Genomic DNA, 17,497 nt, shown 5'->3' with positions numbered 1-17,497 from the left:
CTCAGGCATAACAGTGGAAATCAGGGAACTCAGTCCAAACAGTTCTCACATTTCAAGAAGTAGAGTGGTAAAACTAGTTTTAAACAATAAACAGGTGAAACATGACTGAGGATATGCTTTCAAACAAATAGAGTGAGTAAAACAGTAAAAATGCCCCTAAGGGTCTCAACTGGTCGGCACAAGGCGCCAAACATGGCATACAACCCATAATACAGTATAAATTTCTAAAATACGGGATATCATAAGATTTCAAATCAAGTACGCGGCTTAATAATCGCTACGGGACAGACCAAGTCACAATCCCCACCGGTGTACGCTCACACGTTCGCCACCTAGCATGTGCGTCATCTCATTTATCAAAACGATACGGAATACCGGGGTTTTGTACCCTCAGTTCTAGATTTACAATGGTTATTTACCTCAAACCGGATGAAATACTACTGCGCAACGCCTTTGCCTCTTGCCTCAGTCTCAATTCGCGCCGAATCTACCCAAAATCAGAATCATAACCTTAGAATATGCTAAGGGATCTAAGCCCAAGCGAAAATAATTAAATAATACCAAAAATTCCGAAATTAGTCCAACCTGACCCCCGGGCATACGTCTCAAAATTCGATAAAAATCACATCAACGGAATCCTTATCTTCCCACGAGTTCATACATACCAAGAATACCAAAATCCGACCACAAATGGCCCTTCAAATCCCTAGATTAAAGTCTCAAGTTTCCAAGCCCTAACTCCCCAATTTAGGCTTCAAATTCCCCAAACTTCATATTTAATTAGGTAGAAATCACAATAGGATCGAGTATTAAGTCCATAATTCTTACCTCCAATAAGTTCTCTTTAATTCCCTCTTCAATCTCTCTCAAAAAGCTCAAAAACCGAGTCAAAAATGGTGAACTTAGGCCAAAACTAGCGAAAATGGCTTTTAAACATTCTGCCCAGCGATCAGAAATCCTTCTTCCCGAACGCGGTCAAAGCCTCGCGTTCGCGAAGCACAAAATACCATTGACCAAAAAATCCTCTTAAGCGAACGCGATGACCCCCTCGCGAACATGATGCCTCAGCAGCTCAAACCATCCCAAATGCGTCTTCCATCTCGCGAACGCGATACTTCCTGACTCCAACCCTTCGCGAACGTGGGACCTCCCTCACGAACGCGAAGGCCAAATCTCCAGCCTCTCATCCTAACCCTTCGCGAACGCGGGACCTCCCTCGTGAACGCGAAGGCAAATCTCCAGCTTCTCATCCTAACCCTTCGCGAACGCGAGGACCCACTCGCGAACGCGAAGGCCAAAAGTCTGCAACAGCTGAAGCCAAAATCTGCAACTTCTCAACTATGCATTTGGTCCGTTTTACCACCCGAAACTCACCCGAGGCCCTCGGGACCTCAACCAAACATGCCAACATATCCCATAACATCATTCAAACTTGTTCCAACCTTCAGAACACTCAAAACAACATCATAATACTAAACTTGCATCGGATTCAAGCCTAACAACAACAACAACAACAACCCAGTATAATCCCACTTAGTGGGGTCTGGGGAGGGTAGTGTGTACGCAGACCTTACCCCTACCCTGAGGTAGAGAGGCTGTTTCCAAATAGACCCCCCGCATCCTTCCCTCCAAGAACTTTCCACCTTGCTCTTGGGGAGACTCAAACTCACAACCTCTTGGTTGGAAGTGGAGGTTGCTTACCATTAGATCAACCCCTCTTGCTTACCATCGGATTCAAGCCTAAGAATTCCAAAATCTTCCAAATTCCGCTTTCGATCAAAAAGTCTATCAAACCGCGTCCGAATGACTTGAAATTTTGCCCACACATCCCAAATGACACAACGGACCTATTGCAACTCCCGGAATTCCTTTCCAACCCCTATATCCAAATCTCTCCTATCCATCCGAAAATGCCAAAATTCCAATTTCGCCAATTCAAGCCTAAATCTACTCCGGACTTCCAAAACACATTCCGATCACGCTCCTAAGTCCCACATCACTACCCGAAGCTATCCGAACCATCAGAACTTACATTCGAGCCCTTTAATACATAAGTCAACATCTGGTTGACTTTTCCAACTTAAGCCTACTAAAAAGAGACTAAGTGTCTCAAACTTTACCAAAACCTCTCTGAACCCGAACCAATCAATCCGATAACATATAATACAGCTGAATAAAATAATAAGAAGTAGAAATGGGAAAAACTGAGCGGTAATTCATGAAACGACCGGCCGGGTCGTTACAATTATATTCTCAATTATATAGTTTTCTTATTTACTAGAAATGTTTTTAGCCTCCATGAACATGATTTCAACACAAAAGGTTTTAAAATATGCTGCAATGACAAGAGGCGGTAGTCTTTTCTAACGATTATTTGATGCTAATAACTTTTTTTATTTCATTTATATGATTTCTTTTTCTAATATACAACTAATAAATTCAAATATTTTATTTGTATAATTAGTAGCTTTACAATGAAATTTATGCAATTTTAATTCTAATTTGGTTTTTTAATTTTTCTGAATCTCCTTAAATCTTTCTTAATTATATAAAGTTAAGGAATGTGTATTAGCTCATGGAATAACACGCAAAAAAGAAGAAGAAAAAAGTCCGTACATCAGCCAGCTTCAATAAGGAAGGTAGAGAGATTAAAATAGGGTAAAAATTTGCATGCGTGGACGCTTACACCAAACTTTATTGGCCTAGTGTAAATGCTTATGTGATTAAATTTTATACCAATACTATCTCTGGTTGATTTTTGGACGTTTTTCTTGTGGTCCAAATTAAGTGATTGTTTGATAAGATAAATAAATAAACAACTAATAAATACGTGGGCTGTCATTGTCACTTAGCTTTGGTACCATCATTTTTCAACCACTTCCATAAATAAACAAATCCATTAACCTTAACCATCTGTTTCCAGCTCAGTACGCGTATTAAAATTTTTACCCCCTATAACGCCCACAACTTGGTCCCCAGTGAACTTTCCAATTTCCTTCTTCAAAACACCCCCCCTCAACACCCCCCCCCCAACACAAGGGGGGGTCAAACCCTTATAAAACCCCACCTAGTAATCCAACTCTAAATCATCCAAACAAACTTGAATAATCTTGAAATCTTAGGAATTAAAGATGTCTTCTTTTACTTCTAAATTAGTACTAGCTCTTATAGTTAGTGCTTTTGCTGTTGCAATTGCGGGCACTTTTGATGACAATTTTGAAATAACATGGGGTGAAGGCAGAGCAAAGATGCTAAATAATGGAGAGCTTCTAACTCTCTCACTTGACAAAATCTCAGGCTCAGGTTTTCAATCCAAGAATGAATATCTCTTTGGTAAAATAGACATGCAGCTCAAACTTGTCCCTGGCAATTCTGCTGGCACTGTCACTGCTTACTATGTAAGTGTTTTTCCTTCTTTTTTTTGTCTAAATCATTTTTTAGCTAGCTACATTTTGATGTTCATGTAGTTGAAATGAAACTAATATTTCTTTTTTTAAAAAAAAAATTTTATTGCAGTTGTCATCACAAGGACCAACACATGATGAGATAGATTTTGAATTCTTGGGAAATTTAAGTGGTGATCCTTATACTTTACATACTAATGTATTTAGCCAAGGCAAAGGCAACAGAGAGCAACAATTCCATCTTTGGTTTGACCCTACTGCTGATTTTCACACTTATTCCATCCTTTGGAATCCACAACGCATCATGTAAGTTATCTATTGTATTATTACGTTAAATACAATATTTTTTATTGTATCGTATTATGTAGTGACGAAAAGTGACACTTTATGTAATGACTGATATAGTGTGGTCGCATTGTTACCTTATTTTTTATCTCATTTTGTCTTCCTTATTATTAAATAATCATATTTTATCCTTACTTACCTTTTTATAGTAATAATTTACTTCCTACCCAACTTTTTCTTTATAGTATTCCAAATTTATTTTTCGTATTGTTGGTAAATGACATCGTAAAACGCCGTCAAACGAACAATCTATTCAAATATTGTATTCATCAAAATAATACAAAATAATACATTATGAAACGATTTGTAACGACCATCCAAACAAACAGATTTTTTTTTTCAAAATCTTTGACTTTCTTGGAAATAAATTTTGACTTAAGATTTTCTTGTTTTTTTGGTTGAACAGATTTTATGTGGATGGAACACCAATTAGAGAATACAAAAATTCAGAATCAATTGGAGTATCATATCCTAAAAACCAACCAATGAGAATATACTCAAGTCTATGGAATGCAGATGATTGGGCTACAAGAGGTGGACTTATTAAAACTGATTGGAGTAAAGCACCCTTTAGTGCTTCCTATAGAAACTTCAAATCTGCAACTTCAACCTCTGCAGCCAACAGCAATTCATGGTTGAATGAAGAGTTGGATAATACAAGTCAAGAAAGGCTGAAATGGGTGCAGAAGAATTACATGGTTTATAATTATTGCAATGATTCCAAGAGATTCCCACAAGGATTTCCTGCAGATTGTGCTATGTAACACATATTACTATAGGATATATTCTTTATTTAATTATTAGCTCTATAAACTATTGTAATGATTCTTTTATTATATTATTTTGTACAAGTTGATGATGCATTGATTATTGAAGATTAGAACAGCTTAGTATTGTACCAAATTCGTTTGAACAATGAAAATTGATACTCTATATTATTTTATAAGTGTGCCTTAGTACTAGTTTCTCATATTATTTTTTCTATTGTTTTCTATATTTTTTAATTAAGTCTTAATTTGCACATTGGTTTCTTTTTTATATCAAGTGTTAGCTTTTACCTACTATACATTTAGCACAAAAACATGTTACATGAGCACGGGACAGAGCTAGGCTATTAGTTATGGATTCGGCCGAACTCAATAGTTTTGGTCCAAACTTTGTATATGTCTTAAGAAATTTATCAAATATACACTAATTATTAATTTAGAATCCAATAAATCAAAAGGATTAGAATTCTGAACCCGTAACCTTCGAATTTTGGTTTTGCCTCTCTGCATAAGCAGAACTAATTTTAAGTGCCAATTAAATGAATATTCTTTCACACATCGTAAGAATAAAGAGAGGATTGGGCTAGAAGCTAAGGTTGTAAACAAACAAATCAGCATAATGCTAAATGTATAATAAATCAAACTATTGTAATGATTCTTTTATTATTTTGTACCAAGTAGAAGATGCATACAACTTTAGAAACAGCTTAATTTTGCACTGGATTTGTATAATCAATGGAAATTGAGATATTCATTTTTAAGTGTTCTGGACATGAAAACAATATGCTTAGGAATTTGTATCATTTATTGAACCGAAGGCACAACGAAAATCAAAACATTTGTACTCGAGGTATTTATTAAAGGAAAAGGGGCCTAAAGTGCCCCTTCTTTTTTTTTTTTTTCACCCGGTGTCCGGTACTCGAATTGGAGCCTGACTATATCCGAATTTGCGTCGGATAGGACTTCATTCGGAGAATAGCACTCCCTACCAAGGATTTTTTCATATCCACGGCTCGAACTTGAGACCTCTAGTTAAGGGAGGAGCAGCTCCATCCACTGCATTACATACTTTGATGGTGCCCCTTCAATAATGGAAACATAGCAAAAGTGACCTTATTTTGAGTTTGGACATAAACATACAATTATTATTAGTGGATTAGTTCAGTTTTACTCCTTAATTATGAAAAATAGAATAAAAGTCTTTGATTTGATTTGGTCTCAAATATTCCTCTATCTTGAGTCGACATCTTCGCCCCTCAAATAACGAGATTCATTTTTTTTTTCAATCAACTTTTTTTATTTAGAGTAAAAAAATTGATTTCTTTTTTTTTTTTAACAGCGAGAGAAAGAACGAAAAAAAAGTGTAAATTTTTTTCTTGAAATACATCAAAATTAGAAATTCATAAAATATTTTGTTTTGCTCAAAGTACAACTAATAAGTCTTCTCTTTTCTAATTTTTTTCTAGGTGAAAATCAATACGCTTTTTTTACGCAATTGTAATTTCTTCAGCAAGATCAAAAATAAATATTGGAGAACCAACTTCTTGATAAGGGTATGTCTTGGACAAAATAGAGGCGGCTCAAGAACATTGGAGGCCTAAAGCCAAATTTTATTACGATGCCTCAAACTATTAAAAAAATCATATTGAGTAATTTGATTAATGCTATATAGTTGATATATGTGCATTCTGATAAATAATAAAAAGTAATATGCTACTATGAGATAAGAATATAAATACTAAAGTGTAAATCTAAAACTCAAAGATAGAAAGTTAGAATAGTAGAATATGATTCTAGAAGCTTATAATTTGATATCACCATAAAATTCTATTATTTTAATTTGTTTGTTGTAATGCTTGAGGACTTGAAAATAATGGATTTTTTTAAATTCATCCCTTGTTTTTAAGAGAATAAACAGCTTAGTAATTAGAGGGGAAAAAGTGAATATAAAATACGAGTTTTATTATGAGAAAAAATAAAATATTAATTTTAGAATATAAATTAACTATTAGTCATCATCTATCACATTGACAAAATAATTCTTTTCCTATTTTGTGCATCTCTTATAATCTTTTACCATAGATATTTAATATTTCTTAAAGGAATTTACCATAGAATTAACATAGGAGTATTAATCTTAAATTGGGGCCCCAATAATTTGGGAGCCTAAAGTCATTGCTTCATTTGCTTGGCCCTTGAGCCGGCACTAGGACAAAACAAGACAATTTTACTCTATTTTCCATAATTGAATAATATTCAATTATGAAAAATGGAGAACCGACTTAGATATTGTCCTTTTTAGGCCGAGAAGAATATTGCATAAGATAATCATTGTAGCACCAAACAGAATCATATGAGCTTTGATAAGATACAAAATGATATTGTAGATATCCTACTAAGATTTTGATTTATTTGGATTAACCGTACAAAAATGCTTTACAGTGTTAAATGTAATTTCACTTCATTTTCCAAGTTATCAGATTAGGTTTATAACTTTATGTACAATGTAAAATATTTACACAATATTCATTGATCTATAATAATAATAATAATAGACACTTCTCGAAATTAAGACTAATTTAGTAACCTGAAATATAATTTATATAAAATATAAATTAAGAAAATTACACAATTAGTGCACAATAACAAAACTCTTGACCGTGATAGTTTCTCCCAAAGTATTTTCAAAGGGCTTCCCAACGATTTCGTTTGTGAAAGGGTATTAGAAAGAAATTTCCACCTTAGCTTTTCATTCTCATGCCAGATTCTTCCATTTTTATTACTCTTGTTATTTATTTAGCTTTGATTATTTTATTATCTTTGTTGTTAATATGTTGAGGCCAAACGCACACGCAAGTATACGCAGTCGTCAAGTAATAAAGTTATTAAAAGTCGGATGTCGAATCCACGAGGACTTGTGATTAACTATTAACTAAATTAGACTATCCTAACTATCTAAACAAGAATTAAACCTAGAAATATTTGATTCTAAACTAATTAAATAAAGAAATATAAATAATGAACTTTCAACAAAGGAAGAGCATATTTTTATGATATTAATGTAATGAAAACGATCTAGGGTTATGGGCTATCTAACAATCCTATTGTATTCTTCAATTGAATTGACTAATTAATATTGCTCATAAGAATCTGTCGAGTTCTTACTCGCCTATTCAAGCTAACCTAACTCCTATATGTCTATGGAATTAGAATCAACAAGAACGCATTTATAATTCCTGTAAATCAACCAAGCAAGGCAATTAGGTATATGTCTATCCAAACCGCGAATCCGTTCCCCGATGCCCAGGTTCAAGAACTTGCTCTACTCAATCCTATATGCAATCTGGAATTCCCACTTTCGAGTTCAATTCAAGATTCATAGATAGTGTTCAATTGGTGATCAAGCAATTAAATAATTTAGTGCAGGATTAAATAAATAAACCAATATAATAAACTAAGAAATTAAAATCAATATCCGAATAACAATAGTCATGAAAGAACCACAACCCTAGAACGTGAAGTTTAACGTGAAGTTTAGCTCCACATAGACATGGTAGCAAAACAACAAATCATACAAAGAAACATAAAATTACAAAGTTTGGTGGAAGAAAAGATGAAACTCGGCCTCCACGGCGGCTCTGTGCTCTCCCTAGGTCGAATTCCCTTCAAAAAGTGTGTTAGATGACCTAAACGATGTATTTTTGGCTTATATATTGCGTACAAAATTCGTGGGCCAAAGTTCTCCTATTCCTAGTCCGACTCAGATTCATGGATTGATGTTGGGGTGGATGCTTCGTATCCACCTCGTCCTCCGCTTCTCAGCTTCGCATGCTAGGGTGGATGCTTCGCTTCCTCCATTTCAGCTTTGCCCAAGTGCGTATGCTATGGGGATGCTATGGGCCGAGTTCACTGCTAAGCGTGCACAAGTATGATTTTTTTCTAGGTTAGATGCGACGCATCTAACCTCTCCTCCTCTAGCTAGAGCATTTTTTCTTCATATTTTTGCACTTTAAATACCCTAATTCATCACATACAACTCAATTAGTCATAAAACTAATAATTAAACCATGTTGGGCATTTTTTACACCAAATAGCTACAAAAAGCGGTTAAAACATGGGTAAAGTAATATCAAAACATATAGAAATATGCTCAACATCATAATACTTTTCTTTTCTTCAGTATTTTTATCATAACTTCTTTACTTTTATATTTTTCAAATATATTTTTGTCACGACACAAATCTACTATAGCTTGTGATGGCACCCAACGTTGCCGTTAGGCAAGCAAACGATGAACCATCTAAATAATTATCCCTTTTAATTTTTAAAATCGGGAATTTCATTAAATAAATAGAATAAAATCTGGCACTCATAGAGACATGTACTTTTCTTTACCACATTCCGAATATAAATCAAAAAGTGAATGATACTAATAACGTGAACTACAATAATGAACATCCACTAGGAACCCAATCCAGTGTAACAAGTGCATGAGCATCTATTCGAAAGTACAATAACAATACATCTGTCTGGAGTACAAGATAGACAGGATAAAATAAATAATTATGATAGAGACTTTGTATACTGTGAATCGTAGCAAGGAATGCAGCTCACCATAAACTTCCCTCGGCAGTTGCGCCTACGCGCCCAAGTGACCACCAAATGAACCTGTCAGATCCTGCATATTAAGTGCAGAAGTGCAGCATGAGTACGTAAATCAACGCGTACCCAGTGAGAATCTAGCCTAACCCCAAAGAGATAATGACGAGGGGTCGACATTGACACTTACTAGTAGTCTAGTAAATCAAATATAATAAAGTAGACAAGTATAAAATATAGTAAGTATTTAATGAATATAAATATAGGCAAATAATATGGTTTACAGCTAAATAATAAACACAAAGTTCTTAATTGGGAGGGGGGGATACCTCCTCAAATGGAATACGTAATGGTCAATACCAAATCAACGGCCACATCTCAAGTCAAGAAACTCGTGAGCCTGTGGACTCTGTATCAAGTATTTCACACGATTCTACCGAGGCGAGCGGCCCGATCCCATAAGAGTGTTTCATAGAACTACCTAGGTGAATGACTCGATCCCATAAAATTATGATACGTAATCCTGCTGAGGTGAATGACCTGATCCCATAAGAATATGTACGTGATAATGCCGAGGTGAACGACCCTATCCCAAAAGAGTGTGTTACAATATTCTGCCAAGGCAAATAGTCCAATCCCATAAGAGTGTATTACAATAATCCTGCCAAGGCGAACGACCCGATCCCATAAGAATATGATACGTAATACTGACGAGGAAAACGACGCGATCCCATAAGAGTGTGTTACAATATCCTGTCGAGGTGAACGGCCCGATCCCATAAGAGTGTATTATAATAAGCCTGCCGAGATGAACAACCTGATCCCATTAGAATAAGAAGCTTTAACAGGTACTTGATCCCTCTCATGAATTACATATGAGTTACGAAATTTAAGGAAACTTTTCGATGGATACGCACAATGCGGAAGAAATTCGTAAGGGAAGTACAATTTTCCCACGGCTAATCAAGTAGCTCGTCAAATATCTAAAATAGCGAGTCCATTACTCTATGCGAGTCTAATCTCAGGTCATAATACGAAAAAAGTAATTAAAAAGCCATTAATAACTCAATTAGTAAAATTAAAGCATGACGTGAATCTAAGTCGACCCGTACATAGTCAGGAATTCTAGCATACGCTCGGACACTCATCACCTCATACCTGCGTAGCTCCCATAATATTTAGCATGTAATAAGCAAAACACCTACAGAGTAAATTCCCCTTCACAAGGTTAGACAAGAGACTTACTTTACTCCGAAGTTCCATAACCGGCTCCAACGCCTCTCTAGCACCCCAAAGCAATGCCCATCGATCTGAAACTATTCAAACAATCATGAAAACCAATAAAAATATACTCCAACATCATAATTAATTAATTTATAATAATTTTCAACTCCACTAGAAAAGTCAACAAAGTCAACCCTCAGGCCCACATGCTCGGATTTAGAAAATTTTTGAAGATAAACATTATCCATAACATCACGAATTCAAATATATAATTTATTCTAATTCCATATCTAATTTCGTGGTCAAAATCCAAAAATACCAAATTCTAGGTTTCTTTCAAAATCTCACAATTTCTACCAATTTTCATGTTTAAATCTGTGTAGAATCTATGTAGTTAACTAACAATATGTGGGAATTACTTACCTTGACATAAATTATGAAAATCTCCTCTTCAAGAGCTCCAAAAATCACCCAACCAAGTAAAAATAAAGGAATATGGGCCAAATCCTGTATTAAATCAAATCTGCCCAGATCCGCTCTTCTTCGCGATCACGGAAAAAGCCTTGCGATCGCGAAAGAAAACTCCTCCTAGCTGCCCAGCTACTCTACGCGTTCATGACCACCTGATCGCATTTGCGATGCCCAGCTGATCCTGCTATTCGCGTTCGTGTTCCATGCCTCGCGTTTGCGAAGGCTTTCTGCCTCACAACATCCCTCCCCCAGCCTTCTTCGTATTCGCGATCAAGTCTACGCGTTCGCGAAGTAGGGCCAGGCCCTTCTACGCGTTCGTGCGAGCCTTCTCGCATTCGCGAGAGCAAAACAGGGGCCCTTCATCAACCTTCTTCGCGATCACAAAACACACCTGCACACTGTCAATATCAAAACACCGAACTTGGTCTGAAACCACCTCGAATCACACACAAGGCCCTAGGGACCCCGTTCGATCACACCAACAAATCCCAATACCTTATCCATACTTATCCAAAGGCTCAAAACGCCATGAGTAACATTAAAAATCATGAATCAACGATCAATATCTTTCTTTCAACTTTTAAACATTCAAACTCGTCGAACGCGTCCGAATCATATCAAAACATTCCAGAATGACGCCAAACATTACATACAAGTCATAAAATCATGATACGAACCTATTCTAATGCTCGAATTCCCATAGGGGCATCGATAACACCAAAGTCCACTTCAAACCAAACATAGAAAATTCTAAAATCTTCAAAATGCCAACTTTCCCCAATAAGCGCTGAAATGCTCCCAGGCGACCTGATACTCAATCCGAACATACGCCCAAGTCCAAAATCATCATAAGAACCTATTGGACCCTTCAAATCCCTATTTCGAAGTCATTTACTCAAAAGTAAAACCTTAGTCAACTCTTCCAACTTAAAGCTTCCGAATTGAGAATTTCCTTCTGAATCAACTCTGAACTTTCCAAAATTCAATTCCGACTATGCGTACAAGTCATAATACATTAAGTGAAGCTATTCAAGGTATCAAACCGCCGAACAACACACTAGAGCTCAAAACGACCGGTCGAGTCGTTACAATTTTGAAAATAATTTTCTTGGGCTGAAGGTCTATCGGAAACAGTCTCTCTACCTCAGACAAAGTAAGAATAACGTCTGCATACATTCTGCTCTCTTCAGACCTCACTTGTGAAATCATATTAAATATATTATATTTTTTGTTATTGTTATTATTATTATTTATGCCTAATTTTAGTTTAATATATGTTATTGACTTTTTCGTTGAACTTATAGATCAGCTCCTTGACATTGTTTTGGCTGATTAGCACTTACTTCCAACTACAGTGAATTTTGGGATGATTAAATTAATAAACGTGTGTTTAAAGAATATATATCATGTCATATATCCATTGATTTGGAGTTAAATCTGAAGAAATATTTAATTCATCATTACGTGGGACTAACCTAGAAAATTATAGTAGCTTTTACCAGCTCATCTCAATTGTTCCTAAAGAGGGCCTTCAAAACAAAAGTATGGAGGGCAATATTCGTGAGCCCTTCTTTGAAAAAGCTAACTCGAATCTTATGCATGCACATAATTATGTTAATATATTATAGTTAAATGATAAAGTAATTTAAGAATATATATATATATATATATATATATATATATATATAACAAACATCATGTAACTAAAAAATACCCCACATTTATATTCTTGGATGCTAATATGATGTTTGATATTTGGAATTCAAGTTTATCTATTAGTTTTGAAGAAAATTTACAGCTGGTTAAATTGAATATTCTTAGTTTTAAGACATTTTTTCTAAAAGAAATCGGGAAATACGGAAAAGAACGATTTATTTCAAATCGATCAAAATCCTTAAAATATGTAACTCGTTTGCAAATAAACCCTATATTTGTGTAATATGCCCATAATATAAGGAATTAAGTGTTTGATTTATAAATATAAGGGGTGTATTCTCAAATTAATTACTCCTATATATTCCAACTGTATTTTGATTATCTATCATTAAATTAAACAGATTTTAGATTTGGCTACCAAATTCCATCTAATCAACAACAAAATTTATCGGAAATACATAAGGAAGTAGTTATCTTGTTGAAGTAAAATACTCTCTGGCCACTCCTTTTCTAATAGAAATACATTAAACCCCATTTTTTATAATTATAAAACTCTAATCTTAGACTTTTAATTAACATCTTTCATCTAATCTAAGGTATAGGGTTTTCATAATTTCTTTGAGAGAGTCCCCTATACGATGGAAAACCATCACTCATCATCTCCTCCTACAAACAATGCTAATATTTCTAAAGGAAATTTAACTGATCAAATGCCTATAAATGAGCTTCAAGTTATTGCAGTTCTTAGCAACAATAACAAAAATGGTGAAATTACTTCTGCTGAAGAAATTGATGCTTATATCAATAATTTGCCTCCTGGTTATCGTTTTAACCCTACTGATTCTGAGCTCGTTACGTATTATTTGAAGAGGAAGTTGGATAGCTTGCCTTTGTATCCAAACAGGATATATGAAATCAACATTTATAAGTACAACCCTGAGTTGATTGCTGGTATGTATGAAAATAAATTTTTTAATAACATGTTGGAACATTTTTTTTAAAAATATTTTGGTTTCAGGTGACTAGGGTTTAAGGGTTTAAGATTTTTATGTGTTTTTTCTTCTTGTATATAGGTATACAGTGTGTTTTATTCTGATCATGTGATTGTTTAATTATATTCAATATCTTGTTTTAGGGTTTTGTGAATTGGTGTAAGTTGCTTTAGGGTTTAGGGTTCTAACATTGGTATAGGGTTTCAAGTGATCGAGTTTTTTTCTACATAATATCTCAGGTTAATAAAATCCTCTGTATTAATTAATACCTTTACCTATTTTAGATAATAGTTATATTGTTACCGATATATATATATAGTTATATATATCTTTTAGGTGATGTGATAGTATAAAATTCTTTTACATTGATATTATATATTAAAAGTTAAACTCACATCTAAAACTTAGAAAATTGAGTGTTACATTACTTGTAGACATGTTAATCTACATTCTAATTACTAGAGGTGTAACGTTCTAACAAGAAGTGTAAATGTGTAATGTTCAAATATAATGAGTTTAATTTATATATACAGATGTTAGACTTATCAGATCACTTAAATAATAACTATAAGTAACCGTCCAAAAAAATGGAATTAGTAACCTGAAAAATAAGTTTGTTATCTGTTACAACAAGTTAAAATCTATTGATAGCGTAACCTAAAAAATAAATCTATGATCCATTACAACAGCTTAAACTATACTGATATCGTAATTAGTGCACAGGGATGAAGCCACATGGTAGTAAGGGTAGTCCATTGACTACCCTTCGTCGAAAAATTACACCATATATATACGTAAAATATTACGTTTTAGAGGTATATAAAACATATTGAACACTCTTTGTCAAGAATTTTTTTCACTTCTTTCAAATTTGAACACTCTTTGGTAAATTTCTAGCTTCGCTAATATATAAGCTAAATACTTTGTTATTTCAATCTTTTTTGCAGCACATGTTAAGCCAAGTACTGAAGAAAAAGAATGGTATGTCTTAACACCAAGAGATCGTAAGTACAGAAATGGAAATCGACCAAACAGAGCTGCTGGTGATGGATATTGGAAAGCTACTGGAGCTGATAAACAAATCAAGGATAATAAAAATGTGATAATTGGATTAAAAAAGTCTTTAGTTTATTACATTGGAAAGCCTCCAAAAGGAGAAAAGACTAATTGGATTATGCACGAGTATAGAGTCCCTGACATTCCAAATTTGGCTGAAAGAGATATTAATGACTGGAAGGTAACTATTCTTACTTTCTATATTTGTCCTAATCTAATTATTTGGTTTATCAAAAATGTTATCTAAAAATGTCCTAACCGAAACTATAGTTGTTTAACTAAAAGTTCTCCAATGCTTTGGTTTTCGTACTTGTGTAGAGTTACGGTCGAACCTCTCTATAACAGCATTTTTATAATAACACTTTATCATAAAAATCAAGTTTTTTCGGAACGAAATTTAATTTTCTGTTATAATATATGTTTTCTATAACAGCAATTTGCTATAGCATTCAAAAATATGGAACAAACGAGCCTCTTATACTGTATTTAAGTTATATATACTGTCACATGCATCAACTCATTTAATCAGCCACAACAGATTATTACTTTTTTTTTTTAACTTATCATATCATGCTTGATATGAAAAGATACTACAGTCAAACTTTTCTATAACATGCTCGTTTGTTTCGATTTTTTCAAGAAAATTTTGACTTTTATAGTGAATGACTGTTATATAGTCATTACATAAAACTTAAAGTCTATCTTTATTATTTATTGTTTTCCTTTTGATTTTGTTTGACTAATAGTTCTTGATTTCTTTTTTATTTTCAGTATCTACTTGTTTTGTGTCCTAATTAACATTGTTATGTCATTGTTTCCTCTTTTTTTTTTTTTCAAATTTTGTAGTTGGATGAATGGGTATTGTGCAGGATCTACAAGAAATCAGATAGGGATAACACCATGTTCACTCAAAGAAAGAGAATTAGGGATGCATATGAAACTAAGACAGGAAGAGGAAATAGTAATGATTCTGTTCAAGAATTTAATGATGATGGGCAAATTGGTGAGTCCTCTGATGGAAATTTAAGCAATGAATTTGCTAATATTACTTTCGAAGCTACAAGTCAAGACTCTACCAGACACGACTCCATAAACTGTATCCAGGACACGTTACATTCCAACAATCGCGTACCGACATTTCACCCACAAGTTCCCACTAGATTTGGTAACTTCACTCAAAGTTGTGTGCCTGAATTTTGTGACATGCCATGGTCAACAACTAATGCCTATGACTACCAAAGTATTGTGACAAATGATAAATTTCACTACCCTCCTTCACCTATGAAGATTGAACCAATATCTTCTATGATGGCTAATAACAATTTCATGGGACAAGATGATAACATGAAAAGCAAAGGATTTGGTGATATTCCTTGCTTTAGTTCATGTATTGGTGGCTATATAGGGCAAGATTATGAGTATATGGGACTTGAAAAAATGGGCAGTGGTGAGTTCATTGATCAGTATCTTGTGAATTGTGAGATGGTAAACTCTACTATGTATTTACCAGAATATAACATGAAGAATTTGGTGAATGGTGAGAGTAGTAGTCAATCAAATACTATTTCTGGAAAGTAGGGTTGCTAACATGTGGGCATTTTATTAGTAGACTTATATATTATTCGTATATATATTAGTTAGATCTAGATTTTAGCAATTATATTAGTTCGTTTAGTTGGTAATTAATATAAAACTTTTAAGGATGTTTTTAGTTTTTTCCCTCTGACTCTTGATATTCTGTATATTATATCTAGTGCTAGTTCTTTGGAAATCATCTCCAAATTTGATAAGGTATCTATATATTATCTATTCATATTACTGTGATGATTTATTTCTTTGTTTACGTTTATGTACTTTTCACTATGTATATATAGTCATAGAACGTTTAGCTGTCGCTAATATACGTTTGTTTATGTATTTGTTTATTGCACTTGTCTATATTTTTTCTGAACCGAGGTGTCTACCGAAAATAGTCTTTCTGCCTTCTTAAAGGTAGGGATAAGGACTGCGTACACTTTACCCTTTCTAGACCCCACTTGTAGGACTACACTGGGTATGTTGTTTGCACGGGCCTATATTTGTTTCTCTTAAAGGTAGGGATAAGGATTGCGTACACTTTACCCTTCCTAGACCCCACTTGTAGGATTACACTGAGTATGTTGTTGTTTGCACGGGCCTATATTTGTTTCTAATTGGTAAAATATAGGTCAGTTTCTCTTTTGTCGTCTTTCCTTATCTTATTTGCCCTTTCTACCTTGTTGAGGTGGGGGTAAGGTCTGTTTACACTACATTCTAAGTGTATGGTCTTAATTATCTTTATTTTTAGATAAGTAGTGCAAACTAACTTGGTTGATGCACGGGAGGGCCAAACTAATTTTAAGAATTTAATTGATTAATACTTTAATAGTATTAATCTGTTTGAAGATATTCGATCATATTCATTTTAAAAATATATGAGTTCATCTCAAAACATTTTGTGGTAACAGAAAATAGAGTGAATATCCACAAACTGTCTCAATTGATTATCTTGTTTAACTTTTATCACAAAAACGAATTAAATAGTTTGGTTCAAATTGGACTAAAGGTTAAAGACTTATCAGACTTTCAAACAAAGGGCGCTTTTGCAAAAATGGCCTTTTCTTGGTCTCTCTTTAAATTGTGTCCATTCTTAGCTTAATGGATTACATTTATCTGAAAAAGAAAAAGAAATCACCGAACTACTTTTAAAGGCGGATAGAATATAAAGATTGGCCTCAGAAAAGGTCACTCGGTGCAAACTAGAGTTGTTCATTCGGATCGGATATCCGAAATCCGAACCGATCCATTCAATTTTGAATTTCGGATTTCGGATTGGATCGGATTTCGGATTATGTTTATTAAAATTTCGGATTTCGGATCGGATTTCGGATTGGTATATTTTAATCCAATCCAATCCGAAATCCGAAATTATTAGGACATGTATAAATACTACACTTTAATTTAC

General features: G+C 34.1%; 1 protein-coding gene across 1 annotated transcript; it reads left to right on the top strand.

Annotated features, from left to right (window-relative positions):
* Window positions 1–2,996: 2,996 nt before the first annotated feature.
* On the top strand, window positions 2,997–4,695 carry LOC104240686 (probable xyloglucan endotransglucosylase/hydrolase protein 23). The gene is made up of 3 exons (XM_009795558.2): window positions 2,997–3,398; window positions 3,517–3,710; window positions 4,156–4,695. Exons 1-3 carry the CDS (start codon window positions 3,132–3,134, stop codon window positions 4,511–4,513), a joined length of 819 nt encoding a protein of 272 aa, XP_009793860.1. The 5' UTR covers window positions 2,997–3,131; the 3' UTR covers window positions 4,514–4,695.
* The last annotated feature ends 12,802 nt before the right edge of the window (window positions 4,696–17,497 follow it).

This window comes from Nicotiana sylvestris, chromosome 11, assembly GCF_000393655.2.
Source record: "Nicotiana sylvestris chromosome 11, ASM39365v2, whole genome shotgun sequence".
NCBI lineage: Eukaryota > Viridiplantae > Streptophyta > Magnoliopsida > Solanales > Solanaceae > Nicotiana > Nicotiana sylvestris.
The sequence above is the reverse complement of the archived record's forward strand: the minus strand, read 5'-3'. Positions and strand labels throughout refer to the sequence as shown.